The sequence below is a fragment of the Saccopteryx leptura genome, chromosome 4 (assembly GCF_036850995.1).
Source record: "Saccopteryx leptura isolate mSacLep1 chromosome 4, mSacLep1_pri_phased_curated, whole genome shotgun sequence".
Taxonomy (NCBI): Eukaryota; Metazoa; Chordata; class Mammalia; order Chiroptera; family Emballonuridae; genus Saccopteryx; species Saccopteryx leptura.
The window spans coordinates 120,644,178-120,663,268 of record NC_089506.1 but is presented as its reverse complement, the minus strand read 5'-3'; the positions used below and the strand labels follow the sequence as shown (position 1 = coordinate 120,663,268).

General features: G+C 55.1%; 1 protein-coding gene across 3 annotated transcripts; it reads left to right on the top strand.

Annotated features, from left to right (window-relative positions):
- The first annotated feature begins 56 nt into the window (after positions 1-56).
- UNC13D (unc-13 homolog D) lies at positions 57-19,071 on the top strand. Of its 3 annotated transcripts, none has more exons than XM_066381234.1 (33): positions 57-1,036; positions 1,201-1,353; positions 2,056-2,091; positions 2,305-2,412; positions 2,534-2,593; positions 2,685-2,751; positions 3,002-3,182; positions 3,962-4,006; positions 4,149-4,217; positions 4,402-4,471; positions 4,639-4,743; positions 4,850-4,942; positions 5,018-5,121; positions 6,702-6,819; positions 6,926-7,050; positions 7,155-7,245; positions 7,321-7,377; positions 7,454-7,551; positions 7,662-7,713; positions 7,793-7,926; positions 8,034-8,154; positions 8,611-8,754; positions 8,908-9,006; positions 9,108-9,314; positions 9,448-9,516; positions 10,697-10,776; positions 14,053-14,158; positions 14,242-14,313; positions 14,730-14,813; positions 14,910-15,030; positions 15,242-15,365; positions 15,838-16,031; positions 18,289-19,071. In XM_066381234.1, the coding sequence occupies exons 2-33, from the start codon at positions 1,240-1,242 to the stop codon at positions 18,441-18,443; spliced, it is 3,303 nt and encodes a 1,100-aa protein (XP_066237331.1). In that variant the 5' UTR covers positions 57-1,036; positions 1,201-1,239; the 3' UTR covers positions 18,444-19,071. The 3 variants fall into 3 exon arrangements, with proteins under 3 accessions (XP_066237331.1, XP_066237330.1, XP_066237332.1); XM_066381233.1 differs by having other exon boundaries at positions 57-1,081; XM_066381235.1 differs by lacking the exons at positions 57-1,036; positions 1,201-1,353 and adding an exon at positions 1,451-1,925.
- The last annotated feature ends 20 nt before the right edge of the window (positions 19,072-19,091 follow it).

The following is a 19,091-nucleotide window of genomic DNA, read 5'->3' as shown; positions in this document are numbered from 1 at the left end:
CCATAGAGGCTCAGGAGACAGTGTTCCCTGCTTGTGTGAGTCCCTTGTTCTCATGGCCCATTTGGGCCCAGGAAGCTAAGGCCTCTCCTGTCTCTATTCCCTGGTGGTTACTCAGCACCTGTGCCCACCCACTGAGTCCCCTGGGGCATGGTGCAGCCCAGCAACTGCCCTGGATGGGAGGCTTTGGAGGCAGGGACAGGTTTGCTAATGTGTGCTCAGCACCTCATGGAAATGTGGCCCAGGCAGGCCCCAGACTTGGCCAGGAGGGGCATGTCTGGCTAGTGATGGGAGCACTTCTGAAGCTTGGCAAGGCTGGCCCCTGCAGGACGTGCTCCCTGCCACCCTCCTTGTGAACCTTAGTGCCCAGCAGGGGAGAGTAAGAAAGCCAAAGTCTGTGCCCAGATCTGCCCACCCACCTTGTCCTGGAGGAAGGCCCTGGGCATGGCATCAGCAGTTCTCAGATCTGAGAAAGCTGAACACTTTCTGAAAGTAAAGTGTCCACTTTCCTGCCTCTTTTGGAACAAGGTGCGCTCTCAACAGAGGCTGGGCACTGCCTCTCAGTCACCCTTCTCGCCAGCCCCGCTCAGGAACTGCTGGGGTTGGCTAAATCCCCTACAAGGACATTTGAAGGGAGCACCCTCCTGACTGTCCTTGTGGGGGCAGGGGCCATAGGGCTGTCCCTGCCTGGTGCAGCTTGGCCTCGTCACCTTGGTGGAATGTCACCTGTGGAGTAGAGCAGGCTGAGCAGTTGGCTATAAGCCTATGCCCTGCCCACTCCCAACTCAGGTTTGGGGCCCATGCAGGAAGTCTATGGGTGAGAAGCCACCCATCCAGGGTGACTTCCCTCAGTCCCTAGCCCAGGTCAGTACAGCACCTGGGATGGGGCAGGGCTAATGTCTGGCCTGCCTGACGTGCCCTGCTGGAGAGCACTAGATCCTCCCCAGAGCCTCTGTGGTAGGATGGGGTGAGGCAGGCCCGCCCACTGCATCTACTTCTGCCTCCAGCCTTGGAGAATTCCTCCCAGGATCCCTGCCAGGTCAGTGCAAGGAGGAAGGTGCAGAGGCCTGAGGGGACCTTTAAGGTGATGAAACCCTGACCTGACCCTCTCCCTACCCGCCCTCCTTTGCCCCTCCCCTGGCACAGGGTGGCAGCCCTGAACTCTTTGCATAATCCTGTGGCTTCACTATCTTCACCCGGCAGCAGCAGGCACAGCAGAGGGGAAGGGCAGAGCTGACCACCATGGCGACACTCAACCATACCCAGCAGCGCCCTCCCCTCTTGCGCCAGGCCATCAAGATAAGGCGCCGCAGGGTCCCAGAGCTGCAGGATCCCCTGCCCCAAACCACTCAGGAGGTAGGAGTGACCTCAGTGGGGAGAAGAGCTGGCCTGGGTGGGGCTCTGCAGTCTTAGCCAGGGCCTCACCTCTCTGGGGCTGGAGCTGAGGGTGTGGTCACCTCCCTTGCCTACCCTGTCCCCTGGGCAGAGCCTTCTGGGTCAGCAGAGCAGGGTGTTTTCTGGGCCACCCGTTGTCCTTAGGTCTGGGGTCTGAGGTCCCTCTCTCTGGTGGACCAGATTCCCACCCCACTCTGCTCTTCCAGCTCCAAAAGCACCATCTCGGTTAGGCAGGGAGTGCCCCTGCTGGGGCCAGACTGCTTGGGGACCAGCTGAGCAACCTCCAGCCTTGCTGATATGACCCCCCAGTCTCCCACCTCCGCTGCTGGGCCTCACTTCCGCCGCTGGGTGCGAGCGTGGCCCCGATAAGCAGTGCTGTTTCCTCTGGGGAAGTAAAGGAGGTGGGGGCCCCGGGTGCTGAGAGCATACGCTGCTGGGGCAGCTGAGCGCCAATGGAACTCACCAACCACAGGCCCGGGAATGAGGAAGGCAGCCCAGGGGTCAGAGCCCCAGGAGGCCTGCTGTGGGAACAGGTGTGCGGCACTGGTGGGGTTGGAGACGGGAGCCCCACAGCCCAGGGCCTGGGCCTGTTCTGTGAGGAGCCGTTCCTGCTGTCCAGGCCCAGGCCTCTTGGGCACTTTGTCTTTTCATCTTGCTCCCCAGATCGAGCCTCCATCCCACCAGTTCTCCCCTGAGGAGGTAAGAATCGGAGTGTTGGGGGCACAGAGAGGTGCTGGGAAGCAGCCCCATGTCCTCCCAAACAGCCCCCTGGGCTCCCGGCCAAGGCTGATGCCAACAGCCTCCTCTGCTCTCCTGCATGTGTGGCATGTGGTGTTGATGCCTAGGGATTGGTGGGGCTCAGAACTTTTGGTGGGTGGACAGGGACCCTGAGGTGACCCTGCTATGTCTCAGCGGGTCCTGCTCTATGAGGAAGCTCTCTACACCGTCCTGCACCGCCTGGGTAAGCCTGAGCCCAACCACGTGCAGGAGGCCTCTGAGCTGCTGCGATACCTGCAGGAGGTAAGCCCAGTCCCCATCCCGCCTGCCCCACCCTGTCCTGCACCTGGACTCAGGACTCCTAGCTCCCTCCCTGGCCACTCCCCCGGCCTTGCCCCAAGCCTCCCGCACTCCCACCCACCAGGCCTTCCACGTGGAACCCGAGGAGCATCAGCAGAGGCTACAGCAGGTCCAGGAGCTCCAGGTAACCCTGGCCCAGGGTCATCCTGGGCAAGGACAGGGACTGGGAAGCCCAGCTCCCTCTGGGACTCAGGTGCTCCCATCTCTCTCTCCAGAAGCCAATATTTTGTCTGAAGGCCACGGTGAAACAAGCCAAGGGCATTCTGGGCAAGGATGTCAGTGGTGAGTAGGTGGTGGGGAGCCTGAAGGCCTCCTTCCTGGCTCATTACTCTCCCATCACAACCTGTCCCAGCACTCATGGTGGGCGCTCCACTCTCCCGAATGGCCCCCAGGGCTGCCCCAGCACTGATGGCTCCTTGACTTAAGAGTCTAGGGTGGTGAGGGGCTCTGCTCTCGGGGTGGGGAGTGGTGAGGAACCCTCCCAAGGAGCCCAGCCAACACTCTGGCTGCCTTGTCCTCCCATCTTCCCCAGGATTCAGTGACCCCTACTGCCTGCTGGGCATCGAGCAGGGGGTGGGCATGCCTGCAGGCAGCCCTGGGTCACGGCGGCAGCAGAAGGCTGTGGTGAAGCACACCATTCCTGAGGAACAGACCCACCGCACCCAGGTCATCGCCCAGACACTCAACCCTGTCTGGGACGAGACCTTCATCCTGTACGTGGTCCTGTCCCAGCCCCCACTCAGTCTGGGGCTACTCTCCATAGTATGGGCCAGTGAGATCAGCAGGACTTCCTGGCTCGGGAAGGGGCCTGGCTTGACCAGAAGAGCAGCCTACTCCTGCAGCAGGAGAAATGGATAAGACTGCAGTGGCATAAATGCCATGTATGCTAGTGGGTGTGGAAGGTCAGCACAGCTAGGTTGATTTAGCCTTAACCTTAAATGATGAAGCCTTATTTAGGAGGGGTGTGTTGGGGAGGGGAGAGGAAGTTTAAAGAAAGGGGCTAAGCCTGACCAGGCAGTGGCACAGTGGATAGAGCGTCAGACTGGGATGCAGAGGACCCAGGTTCAAGACCCCAAGGTCGCCAGCTTAAGCGCGGACTCATCTGGTTTGAGCAAAAGCTCACCAGCTTGGACCTAAGGTCGCTGGCTCAAGCAAGAGATTACTCAGTCTGCTGTAGCCCCATGGTCAAGGCACGTATGAGAAAGCAATCAATGAACAACTAAGGTGTCGCAATGCTCAACAAAAAACTAATGATTGATGCTTCTCATCTCTCTTCGTTCCTGTCTGTCTGTCCCTGTCTATCCCTCTCTCTGACTCTCTCTCTGTCTCTGTAAAAAAAATATTTTAAAAAAGAAAGAAAGGGGCTAAGATTCCACAGTGGGTGATACTACTAGGGACGGCAGCTTTATGGGACAGGCAGTGGGCGGGGTCGCCTGTGGCCTGCACAGCGGTTCTGCCCTTCATGGCCTCAGCCATGCCTTTCTCCCTACAGGGAGTTTGAGGACATAAGCAACTCGAGCTTCCATCTGGACATGTGGTGAGGAAGGTGCCCTGCTGTGGCAGGTGGAAAAGACGAGCGACAAGGGGGTAGGGGTGAGGGTGTCAGATCCTCCAACCGAAGGGGTCAGGGGCTCCTAGGACCCCCTCTCTGCCTCCAGCTCAAACTGCTGCCCCACCAGGGACCTGGACACTGTGGAATCTGTCAGGCAGAAGCTTGGGGAGCTTACAGATCTGCATGGGCTGCGAAGGTGAGTGCCAGGGGCCCCCGGGGAAGGAGTCGGGGCTCCTTATACTCCCCCAACCACATGCATACTGGTTGCTGGGCTGCAGGTTCTGTCCTAGCCTCTGTGACCACAGGTGGGGTCACATGCCATCCTGACCACTTCAGGCTCTTGACCCATCTCCCTCCCTCATGTATCCTGCCTGGAACAGGATCTTTAAGGAGGCCCGGAAGGACAAAGGCCAGGATGACTTTCTAGGGAATGTAGTTCTGAGGCTACAGGTAAGTGGGCTGGGGAAAGAGGCCCAGGAGAGAGGCAGGAAGGGGGTTTGTGAGGGGTTTGGGGGAGTGGTTCCAGGTCTACACCAAGCTGAGCTTGGGGGTCTGCCGCCACACCTTCCTGTCCCCACTCATGGGCATGGGCATCTCCTGACTGCCTGGACTGCCAGGACCTGCACTGCCGGGAGGATCAGTGGTACCCTCTGGAGCCGTGCACTGAGACCTACCCAGACCGTGGTCAGTGCCACCTCCAGTTCCAGCTCATTCACAAGCGGGTAGGTCTGGGACCAGGGCCAAGGGCCTCCTGGTAGACCAGCTGGGTTGGACGAACCACAGCGGGCATGGGGTGCTCTGCTCACGGTCGCACTGGCCCGACTGCAGAGAGCCACGGCCGCCAGCCGCACCCAGCCCAGCTATACAGTGCATCTCCACCTGCTGCAGCAGTTCGTGTCCCACGAGGTCACCCAGCACCAGGTACTGCCCTTCCAGTGCTGGGCAGGGCCAGGGTCTGCCTGCCAGGCCCTGATACCTCTCTACTTGTACCCTCAGGCAGGGAGCACCTCCTGGGATGGGTCATTGAATCCCCAGGCTGCCACCATCTTATTTCTCCATGCCACACAGAAGGACCTGTCTGACTTCCACCAGTCCATGGCGTGAGTGCACCACTTTCTCCCTCCCTGCCTATCCCCATTGGGGTTGGCAGCCCAAAGTCTAACCCTTGAGAGATTTCTGTGTGGCCCAAACTGCGTTTTCAGTTTTGAGTCAGTTACAGTGAAAATCTGGAAAGTCCCCTACAAATTCATCCCCTGCTTCTCATCCAGTGTCAGAGCTGTCATTTGGCTGGGCTGCACTTGGTCAGAGCAGAGTAGCATGTCCTCCCCAGACTGTCACAGGCGCCATCAGGCCCACTTCACTCCCTGACATCACCTTAGTCCTTCTGGGCATTTGAGTTCGCTTCTCCTGCCCCAGACCCTAGTCCCACTTCTTAACACCATTGCCTTCCAATAGAATAAACAAAAAAAACAGTTTTTGTTTTATTAGCAACTTTTAGATACATATGCAAAAAATAGCCATTTGAAAGAAGCTTGAAATGGAAAGTCTGAAAGAGTCTGCCAAGAGAAGGGGCTAATATTAGAAAGCTGATTGGTAAAAAAAATAAAATAGAATAAACACCATTGTCTTCCAGTCAACAAATCTATGCACTGAGGTTATGGAATCTGTGTTGAGGGCCTGTCACATTCCCAGTGCCATAGCAGATTGTGGGACCTAAGAGGGGGCATGTGTGAGCTCACAGACATTTCAGTGCACGTGAGGAGTCAGAAGAGGGCACACTGGGTGCTGTTCTGGGCTGGGGCTAGACATTGGCATTTGGGTCAGGGGTAGGAAGAGGCAGCTCTAAGACTGTGAGCAGGTAGGTATTCCTGGACAGGTGAGGGATACAGGTGAGACTGGAGACTGGAACAGGCAGTAACAGGCTCCAATGGTGAGGGTCTAGTTCGCCCCACTCTACCCCACCCCTGGGGCCCAAGCTTGTCATGCAGGTGCTGCTATGTTCCAACAAGAACAGTAGTACCAAGGCTTGTCCTTGGGTGGCTCTCTCCCCACCCCCTCCTGCATCCTTTCACTCATGCCTGGTCTCAGCTCCACCGTCACCTCTGAGAAGTCTCCCCTGAACTGTCTGTCTCAAGGGAAGTTCCAGCCAGTGTTATCTGCATGTGCATGAATGCTCACATCACCAAATCTGATTTTCCAAAAGAAGCAAGAAAGCCTGAATTTTTAAGTCACAAATATCCTAATTTAAAAGATGGGTGATTAATTTACATGTTTGAAAAGCACTATTGGGCCAGACCTGCGATGGCGCAGTGGATAAAGAGTTGTCTCGAAACACTGAGGTCGCCAGTTTGAAACCCTGGGCTTCTCCGGTCAAGGCACATAATGGAAGCAACTACTACGAGTTGATGCTTCTCACTTCTCCCCTCTCTTTCTCTATCCTCTCTCTCTAAAAATAAATAAATAAATAAATAAATAAATAAATAAATAAATAAATAAATAAATCTAAAAAATAGAAAAGCACTATAGAAACAAAAATATCCTATGGGTTACTTTCAGTCTCTACGGGTCCATGGGTAACTCCAGGAAGCTTTGGGGCAGGGGGAAGCTCTGGCCCTCCCCGAAGCTGGGTGAGCAATGGGAAGGGAAGTGCCCAACGTGGCCAGGCTTCTGTCTGCCGCAGGCAGTGGCTGGCCTACAGTCGTGTCTACCAGAGCCTGGAGTTCCCCAGCAGCTGCCTCCTGCACCCCATCACCAGCATTGAGTACCAGTGGATCCAGGGCCGGCTCAAAGAGGAACAGGTGGGCTCGGGCAGGGCGACGGGAGCTGAGCAGGCAAGGCCCAGAGAGGGGGAGTGGCTGAGCCCCATCAGCAGGGCTGGCCTCACAGCATGTTCCTGGCCTGCAGTTAGAAGAGCTGACCACCTCATTCAGCTCCCTGCTGGCCTATGGCCTCTCCCTCATCCGGAGGTTCCGCACTGTCTTTCCCCTTTCCGTCTCCGACTCCCCAGCCCGGCTGCAGTCTCTCCTCAGGTCAGTGGGATCAGGGACAAGGGGACAGCTGGGGCACATAGAGGGGTGAGGAAGTTGCTGGAGGAGTGAGTGAGTATAGGGTAGCAAGTTGTCTGACTCCACAGGGTCCTGGTACAGATGTGCAAGATGAAAGCATTCAGAGAACTGTGCCCTGACAGTGCCCCACTGCCCCGCCTGGTGACTGAGGCACTGCGGGTATGGTACCCACCCTGGGGATGGAGAGGGCATGTGTCTGGGTCAAGCAACTGCTAACTGCCTCTTTGCCCATAGACTGGCACCGTTGAATGGTTCCACCTGAAGCAGCAACACCATCAGCCCATGGTGCAGGTGAGGGGCTGTGCAGGGTGGAAAGTAGGTCATCTGCTTCCCCCAGCCCTGCTCAGCTCACCTGTATCCCTGCCAGGGCATGCTGGAGGCCAGCAAGGCCTTGCTGAGCCTGGTACAGGACATCATTGGCGACCTGCACCAGTGCAAGCATATGTGGAACAAGATCTTTCACAAGTGAGCAGGTGGCTGGGTCAAGAGGGAGTTAGTTGGGCAGGGGCTCAGAATGGGGATCAGAGGGACCCCCAATGTGTGTCATGAGGTCACAGCCACTGCCTTTCCTACAGTGCTCTTAAGATCAACCTCTTCTCTATGGCTTTTCTGGAGCTTCAGTGGCTGGTGAGTCTCTCCCCATGTCTCTAGGCCTCTCTCTCCGCCCCTGCTCTGAAGCCCTGCCCACCACACCATCCCTTTACAGGTGGCCAAGCGGGTGCAGGACCACACAGCAGCAGCAGTGAGTGTCCCCATGTCCCCAGAGATGGGCGAGAGTCTGTTTCAGCTCTACATGAGCCTCAAGGATCTCTGCCAGCTGGGCCCAGTGCCCTCGGAGAGGTGAGCAGCAGGCAGGCTGTGGGTGGGCAGGGGACAGGAGAATCCAGAAGAGCCGGCAGCCTGCGCTGGCCCCGGCCTTCCCCCGGTTGAGTCCTGGCTTTCCCCAGAGACGGAGTCCTGGCGCTCGAGGGCTTCCATCACTGGTTCCAGCCGGCCATCCCCTCCTGGCTGCAGAAGACATATAGTGTCGCTCTTGCGCGGGTGCGGCGTGCTGTGCAGATGGACAAGGTGGGGGCGGGGCCGGGGCTGGGTTGGGACCTGGGCTGAGGTGGGGCCAGCTTTAGGGTGGGGCTTCAGGCTCTGCTGCGACTTGAGGATGTGCAGAAGCAGGTAACTGGCGAAAGCATGCTTGTAACCCTGGCTGGATAGCTCAGTTGGTTAGAACATTGTCCTGAAGTGCAGAGGTTATCGATTCGACCCCTGGTCAGAGCACAGATTGATGTTCCTATCTCTCTCTCCCTACTTCTCTCTCTAAATATCAATAAAATAAACATTAGAAAAAGAAAGAATGCTTTTAGGCTGGTTGTTTACAGACAGAGCCTTGCTTGCTCTCCTGTAGCCACTTGCTTGACTCTGTTTGCAGATGGCAGAAGCTCTGAATGCCTGCAGGAGGAGGGAGGAAAGTAGGGACATGAATTTGGCAAGTCCTGAGCCCTCCTTTCTGAGTGCTCTCCTGTCTCCCAGCTGGTGCCCCTGGGTGAACTGACCAAGCATAGCACATCAGCTGTGGATCTGTCTACCTGCTTCGCCCAGATCAGCCACACTGCCCGGCAGCTGGACTGGCCCGACCCAGAGGAGGCCTTCATGATCACTGTCAAGTTCGTGGAGGTGCTGCGTCTTCCACGTGCTCTTCCCCACCTAGGACAGCCTCATTCTCACCCTGCCCTGTTTCTCCCAAACAGCTTTCAAAGGCCTAGGTCCTAAATCCCCCAAGTCACTGACATTCCTGTGCCTTCACCATTAATCATCTCCCCACCCTAGGACACCTGTCGGCTGGCCCTGGTGTATTGCAGCCTAATAAAGGCCCGGGCTTGTGAGCTCGCTGCAGGCCAGAAGGACCAGGGCCAGGCTGCCAATATGGTAAGGGCCCAAGCTGGGGTTGGGCTGGGGTGGGGATACAGACTGCCCCACCTACCACTATTCAGGAAACTCTACATATCTGTGCTCATGCCTGCCCCCAGCTGTGCGTGGTGGTGAATGACATGGAGCAGCTGCGGCTGGTGATTGGCAGGCTGCCTACCCAGCTGGCATGGGAGGCACTGGAGCAGCGAGTGGGGGCTGTGCTGGAGCAAGGGCAGCTGCAGAACACACTGCATGCCCAGTTGCAGGGTGCTCTAGCAGGGCTAAGCCATGAGATTCGCACTGGAGTCCGCACCCTAGCTGAGCAGGTACCTTATCTGACCTGCAGTGACCTCGCCCCACCCATCCTCAGCCTGAAGCGCCCCCACCAGAACTTGCCCCAACCCTTTCCTGGATCTAAACTCAGGCCCTGGCCTTTCCCCTACTATTTTGTGTCCCCAGCTGGAGGTGGGCATTGCCAAGCACATCTGGAATCTGGTGGGTGTCAGGGAGTCCGTCCTGCTGGAGGATGTGAGTGCCCTTCCTGCTCGCTGACCTTTGCAAACTCTATGGGTCTAGGATTGCAAAGGGGCTGGGGAGGGGGGTGGTAGGAAGCCAAAGGTCATAGAGTGTCAGAGATAGTTAAATCCCTTAGACTTGGGCAAGGAACGTTCCTTCCCAGGTCTTGGTTTCTTCCTTGGATGCAAAAGGGGCAGGGTTGGGACAGTCCACGGGCTCTCCCACCATTGACTGTTAGTGTGGGGGCTGCAGTGGAGCAGGATTTGAACTCTGAGCCAAACAGACGTGGGCACCCATTTTTCTCGGCTGCCTACCAGCATAACTGCCCTATTCACACAAGCCAACTGACCTCAGTTTCCTCATCTGTCAGCAGAGATAGTAATGCATACCTTTGATGTTTTGGGAGGTAATTCATCAACTATTTAGGCACTCAGTTTGTCCTAGGCATTGATTTAAGTACAGGGGATATATATAGTGAACATCATGACAAAAATCCCTGCCTTTCTAGGGTTTACATTCTTGTGGGGGAGATGAAAGAAGAACTAAGTATATATAAAGAGGGCTGTGGCTGTAACTAAATAGGTGTGGTTACATATGCGAATATGGACACACACATGGAGCCTTAGATAATCCTAAGTGCTAAAGAGAAAAAACACAAAAGACATGGGAAGTGTCAGAGGGTTGTATTTTTAAAATATTTTTTTTAGATTTTATTCATTTTAGAGAGGAGAAAGAGAGAGGAGGAGGGAAGAAGCAGGAAGCATCAGCTCCCTTACGTGCCTTGACTAGACAAGCCCAGAGTTTCAAGGGGCAACCTCAGCTCTCCAGGCTAACCCTTTATCCACTGCGCCACCACAGGTCAGGCCAGAGGGCTGTATTTTTAGATAGTGGTCAGGGAAGGCCTTACTCAATGGGAGATAGCTGAGTCAAGACCTAGAGGAAGCAAGAGGAGCCAAGGGGCTTTCTAGGGGAGGGAACAGCAAGGGCCAAGGCCCTGAGGCGGGACCATTCCTAGCAGATTCAAAAGGCCAGTGTGACTAGAGCCAGCTGTGGGCAGGGCCAGCTCCTGCAGAAGTTCCAAATGCTGTACACAAAAGTTCCTAGTCCTGTTCCCTCTCCCTGGTCAGGCAAGGGAGCTGGGGTGGGAACTGAATGGACCAAAGCTGGATGTACTGCCCACCCCTCTCCCCAGGCCATTCTACCCCTGATGAAATTCCTGGAGGTGGAGCTCTGCTACATGAACACCAACTTGGTGCAGGAGAACTTCAACAGGTCTGTAACAGCTGCCTGGCCCTGTGGTGCCTACCGCTTCACCTCTCCTCCACCTGCCCCTCCCTCCTGGCATCCATTTGCAGGGGAGGATGTCACCAGCCTCTGCTTAAATGCTTGCTGCAGGGACAGGGAGTTGACTTACTACCTGCCTATCCTTTCTCCGTTAGCTCCAGGCCACCTTCCTGCTTTGCAGACTGCAGTCATACTCTTGTAACGTTACAGGCAACTGGTGTTCCTCTCCCAGGATTGAGAGGCACTTCTAGTTTGAGTCTTTCTTAAAGCAGGGGCTCAGCACACCAGACAGTAGGGAATGAGGTCAAGGGCATGGGATCGGGATGAGCTGGATTCAGACTCCAGCTTTACCACTGATTGGTGGATAGCCTTGAGCAGATTACTTAAGTTTTCTGTGTGGATGATCATAATTCTGGCCCCTCTTAAGGACTAAATGAGTCATGTGAAGTGCTAAGAGCAGTGCCTGCACAAAGGAAGTGGTCTGTGTACTGCAGTGATGATGACAGTCACAATGATGATAGGTCCTCTGGCCCTGAGGCGGCTGCTGGCCCCTCCCCCTAGAGCTCTGCTCTGATACTAATGATGCAGTGGGGCCCCATGAGAGCCACTTAGGCCACAGTATGCCAGTTGTTTGGCTCTGATTTTTACATAAAACAGAATTTGATCTCCACTAAGGTAGGAGCTTTCCTTTCTACTGTCTCGCCCTTATAACAGTGTCTGGTACATAATAAAACTGTTGAATCCACGTCATATTAGCCCGACTTCCCTACAGGGACCCTTTAAATATCTCCCACGTGGTTTAATCCTTGTGACTTCCCTGGCCTCCATCTTTCCTCGGGGCCAGGGAAGGGCGGGAGATGCGCTGTACTCAATAAAGCTTTTTGTTATTCCACAAAAAAAATAATAAATTAAAATAAAATAAAACTGTTGAATAAACTACTTTTTTTTTTTTTTTTTAATTTTTTGTATTTTTCTGAAGCTGGAAACGGGGAGGCAGTCAGACAGACTCCCGCATGCGCCCAACTGGGATCCACCCAGCACGCCCACCAGGGGGCGATTCTCTGCCCATCCTGGGCGTCACTCTGTTGCAACCAGAGCCATTCTAGCGCCTGGGGCAGAGGCCAAGGAGCCATCCCCAGTGCCCGGGCCATCTTTTGCCCCAATGGAGCCTCAGCTGCGGGAGGGGAAGAGAGAGACAGAGAGGAAGGAGAGGGGGAGGGGTGGAGAAGCAGATGGACGTCTCTCCTGTGTACCCTGGCCGGGCATCGAACCTGGGACTTCTGCACGCCAGGCCGACGCTCTACCACTGAGCCAAACGGCCAGGGCCCTAAGCTAACTACTTTTAATGTAAACCTTCCCCATTCTTTTATTATTAGTAGTAGCAGTAGTATTCACTTTAAAGGGAGAGAAAGAGAGAGAGAGAGAGAAAAGATTGGGGGAGGAACAGGAAGCATCAACTCCCGAATGTGCCTTGACCAGGCAAGCCCAAGGTCTTCAAACCGTTGACCTCAGCATTCCAGGTTGATGCTTTATCCACTGCACCACCACTGGTCAAGCAAACGTCTCCCCTTCTTTTATTATTTATTTATTTATTTTATTATTATTTTTTTGTATTTTTCCAAAGTTGGAAACGGGGAGGCAGTCAGACTCCCGCATGCGCCTGACCGGGATCCACCCGGCATGCCCACCAGGGGGCGATGCTCTGCCCATCTTGGGGTGTCGCTCTGCCGCAATCAGAGCCATTCTAGCACCTGAGGCAGAGGCCACAGAGCCATCCCCAGTGCCCGGGCCAACTTTGCTCCAATGGAGCCTTGGCTGCGGGAGGGGAAGAGAGAGACAGAGAGGAAGGAGAGGGGGAGGGGTGGAGAAGCAGATGGGCGCTTCTCCTGTGTGCCCTGGCCGGGAATCGAACCCGGGACTCCTGCACACCAGGCCGACACTCTACCACTGAGCCAACCGGCCAGGGCTTTTTTTTTTTTTTTTTTGTATTTTTTCAAAGTTGGAAATGGGGAGGCAGTCAGACAGACTCCCACATGCGCCCGGCAGGGATCCACCCGACATGCCCACCAGGGGGCGATGCTCTGCGCATCTGGGGTGTTGCTCTGTTGCAACCAGGGCCATTCTAGCGCCTGAGGCAGAGGCCATGGAGCCATCCTCAGCGCCTGGGCCAACTTTGCTCCAATGGAGCCTTGGCTGTGGGAGGGGAAGAGAGAGACAGAGAGGAAGGAGAGGGGGAGGGGTGAAGAAGCAGATGGGTGCTTCTCCTGTGTGCCCTGGCCGGGAATCGAACCCGGGACTCCTGCATGCCGGGCCAATGCTCTACCACTGAGCCAACTGGCCAGGACCATCCCCCATTCTTTTTTTTTTTTTTTTCCATCCCCCATTCTTAATTACACATTTTTTTTGTTGTTGTTCTTAACTGCCTGACTCCACTTTGATATGTGAAATTTCAGTCAATTCAGGTAGTTATTAGGCTTGTGGCTTGGTTGCTATTATTTTCTCCCAACAGGTAGATACTTATTCACGTGGTATGCTGAAATTCTATTCATTTTGGCTACTGCCATCCTTTTTTTTTTTTTCTTTTGTGTAAGAGAGAGACGGGTAGGAAGGGAGAGAGATGAGAAGCATCAATTATTTGTTGTGGCACCTTAGTTCATTGATTGCTTTCTCATTTGTGCATTGATGGGGGGGCTATAGCAGAGCAAGTGACCCCTTGTTCAAGCCAGCGACCTTGGGTTTCAAGCCAGCAACCATGGAGTCATGTCTATGATCCCACGTTCAAGCCAGCAACCCTGCACTCAAGCTGGATGAGCCAGCACTCAAGCTGGTGATCTTGGGGTTTTGAACCTAGGTCCTCTGTGTCCCAGCCTGATGTCAGGCTGGCCCCTGCCATTTTGACTCAGGATTCTGCCACTGGGGGACCAACCTCCCCCACACCTTGTTTGTTGGGGTTTGATAATTCTGAGAAGACATTCACTAGGTTGGGAGACATGTTAGATAGACTGGCCTTCTTTGTGCCCCCCTCCCTCCTTGCCCTTCTTCCCTCAGGAAATCAGCCCTTCTTCCCTATGCTGCCTGCCTGTGGCACTGGCCCCAGGCTCACTTGTGAAGCAGGTGGAGGGTTGGAGTGGGGAGTAGCTGTGGATGGGCCTGGGTCCTGTGAGGCCAACAGGACCCAGGCCCATCCTTTCTCAAAAATATCTATGCTTCTTCCTCTTCCATCTTCCTGTCCTATGTCTGGCATCCCTGGGCACCTCACCCCAGCCTTCTGACCCTGCTCTGGACCCACACACTCATGGTGCTGGTGGAGGTGGCTTCCTCCCAGCGAAGCTGCCCCCTGGCCTCTAGTAGGCTGAAAATTGTGCTGCAGGTAATAAAACCAGTGACAGCAATAATAACCTTGATGAGAGTGTGTGTGGGGTCACATCTGATGTCTGTCTATTCATCCTCTAGAACCTGGAGATTTGCTTCTATGCAGAGGGCTGTGGTCTGCCGCCTGAGGCCCTGCACACAGCTACTTTCAAGGTAGAGGACTTTTGGTGCATCTAGGGTAGGGGGATCCTGCCTTCCTGGGCTCACCTGTGTCCAGGACCAGCTTCATAATTACAGGACCGAGCACCAAATGAAAATGGGGTCCTCTTTTTCAACAATTATTTAAAATGCTAAGATAGCAACAGCAGAGCATTAACCCAAACATGATATTCTCAGCATGGTGGAGGTGGTGTTATGCAACCACATGGGTAGCACACCTGTGAAATCTGTACCTCTGGCTGCCTGCCAGGGCAGTGCTGGGGGAATGTTCCCCTGCTTGTGGTCCCAGAATGCCCAGAGCTTTCCCTGCCAAATCACTGTCTCCTTATTGGGCTGCAAGCTTCTGAAGGGCACCACTGGGGTGTGATTGTGACAGTTCAGGTGACTTCTCGGCTGGGCCTCGTTCTCAGGCTCTGCAGAGGAACTTGGAGCTGCAGGCAGCCTCCAGCCAGGAGCTCATTCAGAAGTATTTCTGTGCCCGCCTCCAGCAGCAGGTGAGGCTCCCATCCTCTGAGGCCCTCACTAAGCACACGTGGCCCCGCCTCACAAGCCTTGCTGCAGCTGAAGCTGCCTGTACGCCCCACTCCTAGGCAGAAACCACCTTTGAAGAGCTAGGAGCTGTAACAGTCAAGGCCTCCTACCACAACTCCGAGCAGAAGCTGCGTGTGGAACTGCTCAGTGCTTCCAGCCTGTTGCCCCTGGATTCCAATGGTGAGTGGAGGCTGCTCACTGGTCAGTCTCTGTCCCTGCCCTGCTCTCGGAGTCCCTGAGAGATCTGCTCGCCCAGTGGGAGCATTCTGCATTTTCTCTGGATTACCAGGAGAGAGCAGTGCTGCTGAGTGGGGCACAGCTGTAGGGAGTCAGGTTGGTTGGAGGGCTGGGATATTGTTAGCAATTGTCCCCTCCCTTCGCCATTTGCCAGGTTCCAGTGACCCCTTTGTCCAGCTGACCTTGGAGCCCAGGCACGAGTTCCCTGAGCTGGCTCCCCGGGAGACCCAAAAGCACAAGAAGGACCTTCACCCGCTGTTTGATGAGACCTTTGAATTGTGAGTGGGTCCTCATGCTTGCAGTGCTTCCCCAGCCCTGAACCTGCCTTAGGCCTGGTCCTCCTGGCTGGGGTCAGGAGACTCCCCTGAGACGAACTCACTTGGGTCCCAGGGAGGGGCACTTGGGACAAGGGTTTGCTGGTATAGGTCCCAAAGCTGGGAGGGGCAAGATGGTTGGGAGAAGACTCCTACATATGTTGCTTCCAGGAAAGGGTCCTGAACCAGAAGTCTTCTGTTCTCTAAGACAGGTGAGCCCGGGTACACTGGGCCCCCTGGTTTAAAGCATCAGCCCACAGTCAGAGCAGGCATCTTACCTCATAGCCCATACTTTGCAGTCCTTCCCCACTCCCCTATCCATCTGGGCATCATTCTCCCAGGCCTGGCCTGAGGACCCAGGAGGTGAACCCATGTGTGGGGGGTGGATGGCAGTGTGTGGGGCAAGCAGCTGAGCCCAACTCTTTCCCCGACCCAGCCTGGTGCCTGCTGAGTCGTGCCAGAAGGACTGGGCGTGTCTCCTGCTCACGGTGCTGGACTATGATACACTGGGGGCTGATGACCTGGAAGGGGAGGCCTTCCTGCCACTGTGCTCAGTGCATGGCCTGAACGAGACAGAGCCTGGGGAGGTGCCTCAGACACGCCTGCCCCTCACCTACCCTACAATCAACGGTAGGCCTGAGCACGCGGAGTGGCGGGGGGCAGCCCTGCACTGGGGATTTAAGGGAGGGGCAGCCTGTGAAGGTTCAGACAGGGGCCCCCAGAGAGGTGAAGTTGGGGGTCAGAGGAATCCCTCCTTAGAGGTAGAGCCAGCGTGGTGGCTTGTGTTGCTGAGATCTCTGGGTCTAATCAAGAAACCACTATAAGGCCCTGTCCGGTTGGCTCAGTGGTAGAGCGTCGGCCTGGTGTGCAGGAGTCCCGGGTTCAATTCCCGGCCAGGGCACACAGAAGAAGCGCCCATCTGCTTCTCCACCCCTCCCCCTCTCCTCCTCCCTCTCTCTTCCCCTCCCGCAGCCAAGGCTCCATTGGAGCAAAGGTGGCCCGGGCGCTGAGGATGGCTCTATGGCGCTAGAATGGCTCTGGTTGCAACAGAGCAACGCCCCCTGGTGGGCATGCCGGGTGGATCCCTGTCGGGCTCATGCGGGAGTCTGTCTGACTGCCTTCCCGTTTCCAACTTCAGAAAAATACAAAAAAAAAAAAAAAGAAACCACTATAATTTAAGCTAGTGTAGTATGACTTTCTCTGGTGGGGGAAGGTCACCAATTTTACCTGGGGAGAGGGGCCAATCTTGATAACAGGCATAGGTCATGTTTGTGCACTTATGAGCCAGTTCTGCATACGTGACGTATATTGACTTTTACAGCACCCCATGAAGCAGATACTATTATTGCTGTTTTACAGGTGAATAAACTAAGGAACAATTAGGTTCACTGGCTAGTTAAGATTCTTTTTTTTGTGTGGCAGAGACAGAGTCAGAGAGTGGGACAGATAGGGACAGACAGACAGGGAGATGAGAAACATCAATTCTTTGTTGCGGTTCCTTAGTTGTTCATTGATTGATATCTCATATGGGCCTTGACAGGGGGAGGGGTGGCTACAGCAGACCGAGTGACCCTTTGCTGGAGCCAGTGACCTTGGGCTCAAGCTGGTGACCTCGGGGTCTCGAACCTGGGTCCTCCACATCCCAGTCCAACACTTTATCCACTGCACCACTGCCTGGTCAGGCTCCTTTTTTTTTTTTTTTTTTTTTCAGAGAGAGAGAGACGGATAGACAGGGACAGACAGACAGGAACGGAGAGAGATGAGAAGCATCAATCATTAGTTTTTCATTGTGCGTTGCAACACCTTAGTTGTTCATTGACTGCTTTCTCATATGTGCCTTGACCACGGGCCTTCAGCAGACCGAGCAACCCCTTGCTGGAGCCAGCAACCTTGGGTGCAAGCTGGTGGGCTTTTTGCTCAAACCAGATGAGCCCGGGCTCAATCTGGCGACCTCGAGGTCTCGAACCTGGGTCCTCTGCATCCCAGTCCAATGCTCTATCCACTGCGCCACCGCCTGGTCAGGCTTTTAAAAAAAAAATTTTTTTTTTTCTTAAGTGAGAAGTGGGGAGGCAGAGAGACAGACTTCCACAAGTGCCTGATGAGGATCCACCTGGCCTTCCCACCAGGGGTTGATGCTCTGCCCATCTGGGTCATCGCTCCTTTGCAACCGGAGCCATCCTCAGTGCCTGGGCCAACTTTGCTCCAATGGAGCCTTGGCTGTGGGAGGGGAGAGGAGGGGAAGAGAGAGAAAAAGGAGAGGGGGAGGGGTAGAGAAGTAGATGGGTGCTTCTCTTGTGTGCCCTAGCCAGGAATCAAACCTGGTACTTCCACACACCGGGCCAAAGCTCTACCACTGAGCCAACCAGCCAGAGCTGCTAAGATTCTTATATATATTAAAAGGCAATAATAGTCATGCCTGACTAGGCAGTGGCACAGTGGGTAGAGTGTCGGACTGGGACACAGATGACCTGGGTTCGAAACCCCAAGGTCGCCAGCTTGAGTGTGGGATCATAGACATGACCCTATGGTCGCTGGTTTGAGCAACGGGTCACTAGCTCTGCCTTAGCCCCCAGTCAAGGAACATATGAAAGTAATCATTGCCACAATGAAGAATTGATGCTTATCTCTCTCCCTTCCTGTCCCCATCTGTCCCTCTGTCAAAAAAAAAAAAAAAAAGTAATAGTCGCCACCTGAAGCACATCTTGGCCTGGAGGCAGTGAGAGTGTCTCTAGGCTTGTCCGTCAGGCTGTCTTGTGGGCGTGGCTGGTGTGGATCCATCACTAGTTCCCAGGTTGGCTGCAGACTGCAGAATGGGCAGTGCTGTCCCTCTACTACTCAGGCACTGACTCTCCCCCACAATCTGACCCCCAAACACCTCTCTTCACAGAGGACCCAATCCTGCAGCTGCTGGAGAGCCGGAAGGGTGACCATGAGGCCCAGGTGTTTGTGAAGCTGCGGCGTCAGCGAGCCAAGCAGGCCTCCCAGCATGCCCCTCAGCCAGGACGACAGCAGTGGAGGTTGGGGATGGGGTTGGGTCCTTGATAGGGACAGGCTTTGCTGGGAGGTCTAGGTCTTCCCTACCACGGTGCAGCCCTCCAGCCTGGCAAAACACTTGGAAGGGCCCTGCCACATCTGGGAGCCCCAGCATGCAGATGGCCCAGAGTACAGATCCTCTCTGGTTTCCTGCCAGAGCAGGATCCCAAAGTGATGGGGGCACGATTAGCAGTAATTATATTCCCTCCTCCCTTCCTCCAGGCTTGGCCTAGAATTCTCTGTCAAATCCCAGCACCTGGGGGAGGACAGGCAGCTGCCTGCATCTCCTGCCTTTTCTCCTCTCTGGGTAAAGCTCTTCTGGCAAAGCTGGGTCTCAGCCTTCTGTCCCCCAGCATACCTATTCCAGCCACTGGGGTAGGGGCCAGGCTCCCTCAGGCCTCTTCAGCACCTCCAGCCTCCTGGGGAAGAGTGGACCCTGACAAAGATGAGGCTGCAGCTGCCCTGGGTGGGGGGTTAGCTATAATGAAGGGAGCCCAGAGTCAGGGACCTTCTGGCTCTGCTAGGTGAGAGCTGGCAGGCAATAGGACTGGCATGGAGGGGCAAAAGCAGAAAGGACAGCTTGGCCAACCATATCTACTGAGGACAACTCCTGGAGCCAGTACCTGCCATCTAGAAACTTTCTTAGCAAAAATAAAA

What these genes read in the sequence shown, in the direction of transcription:
- UNC13D (XM_066381234.1), top strand. Translation starts at nt 1,240, where the DNA reads ATGGCGACACTCAACCATACCCAGCAGCGCCCTCCCCTCTTGCGCCAG. An exon ending in TCCAGCTCATTCACAAGCGG is followed by an intron (nt 4,744 to 4,849) that starts GTAGGTCTGGGA and finishes GCCCGACTGCAG; the next exon opens with AGAGCCACGGCCGCCAGCCG. An exon ending in TTCTGGAGCTTCAGTGGCTG is followed by an intron (nt 7,714 to 7,792) that starts GTGAGTCTCTCC and finishes ATCCCTTTACAG; the next exon opens with GTGGCCAAGCGGGTGCAGGA.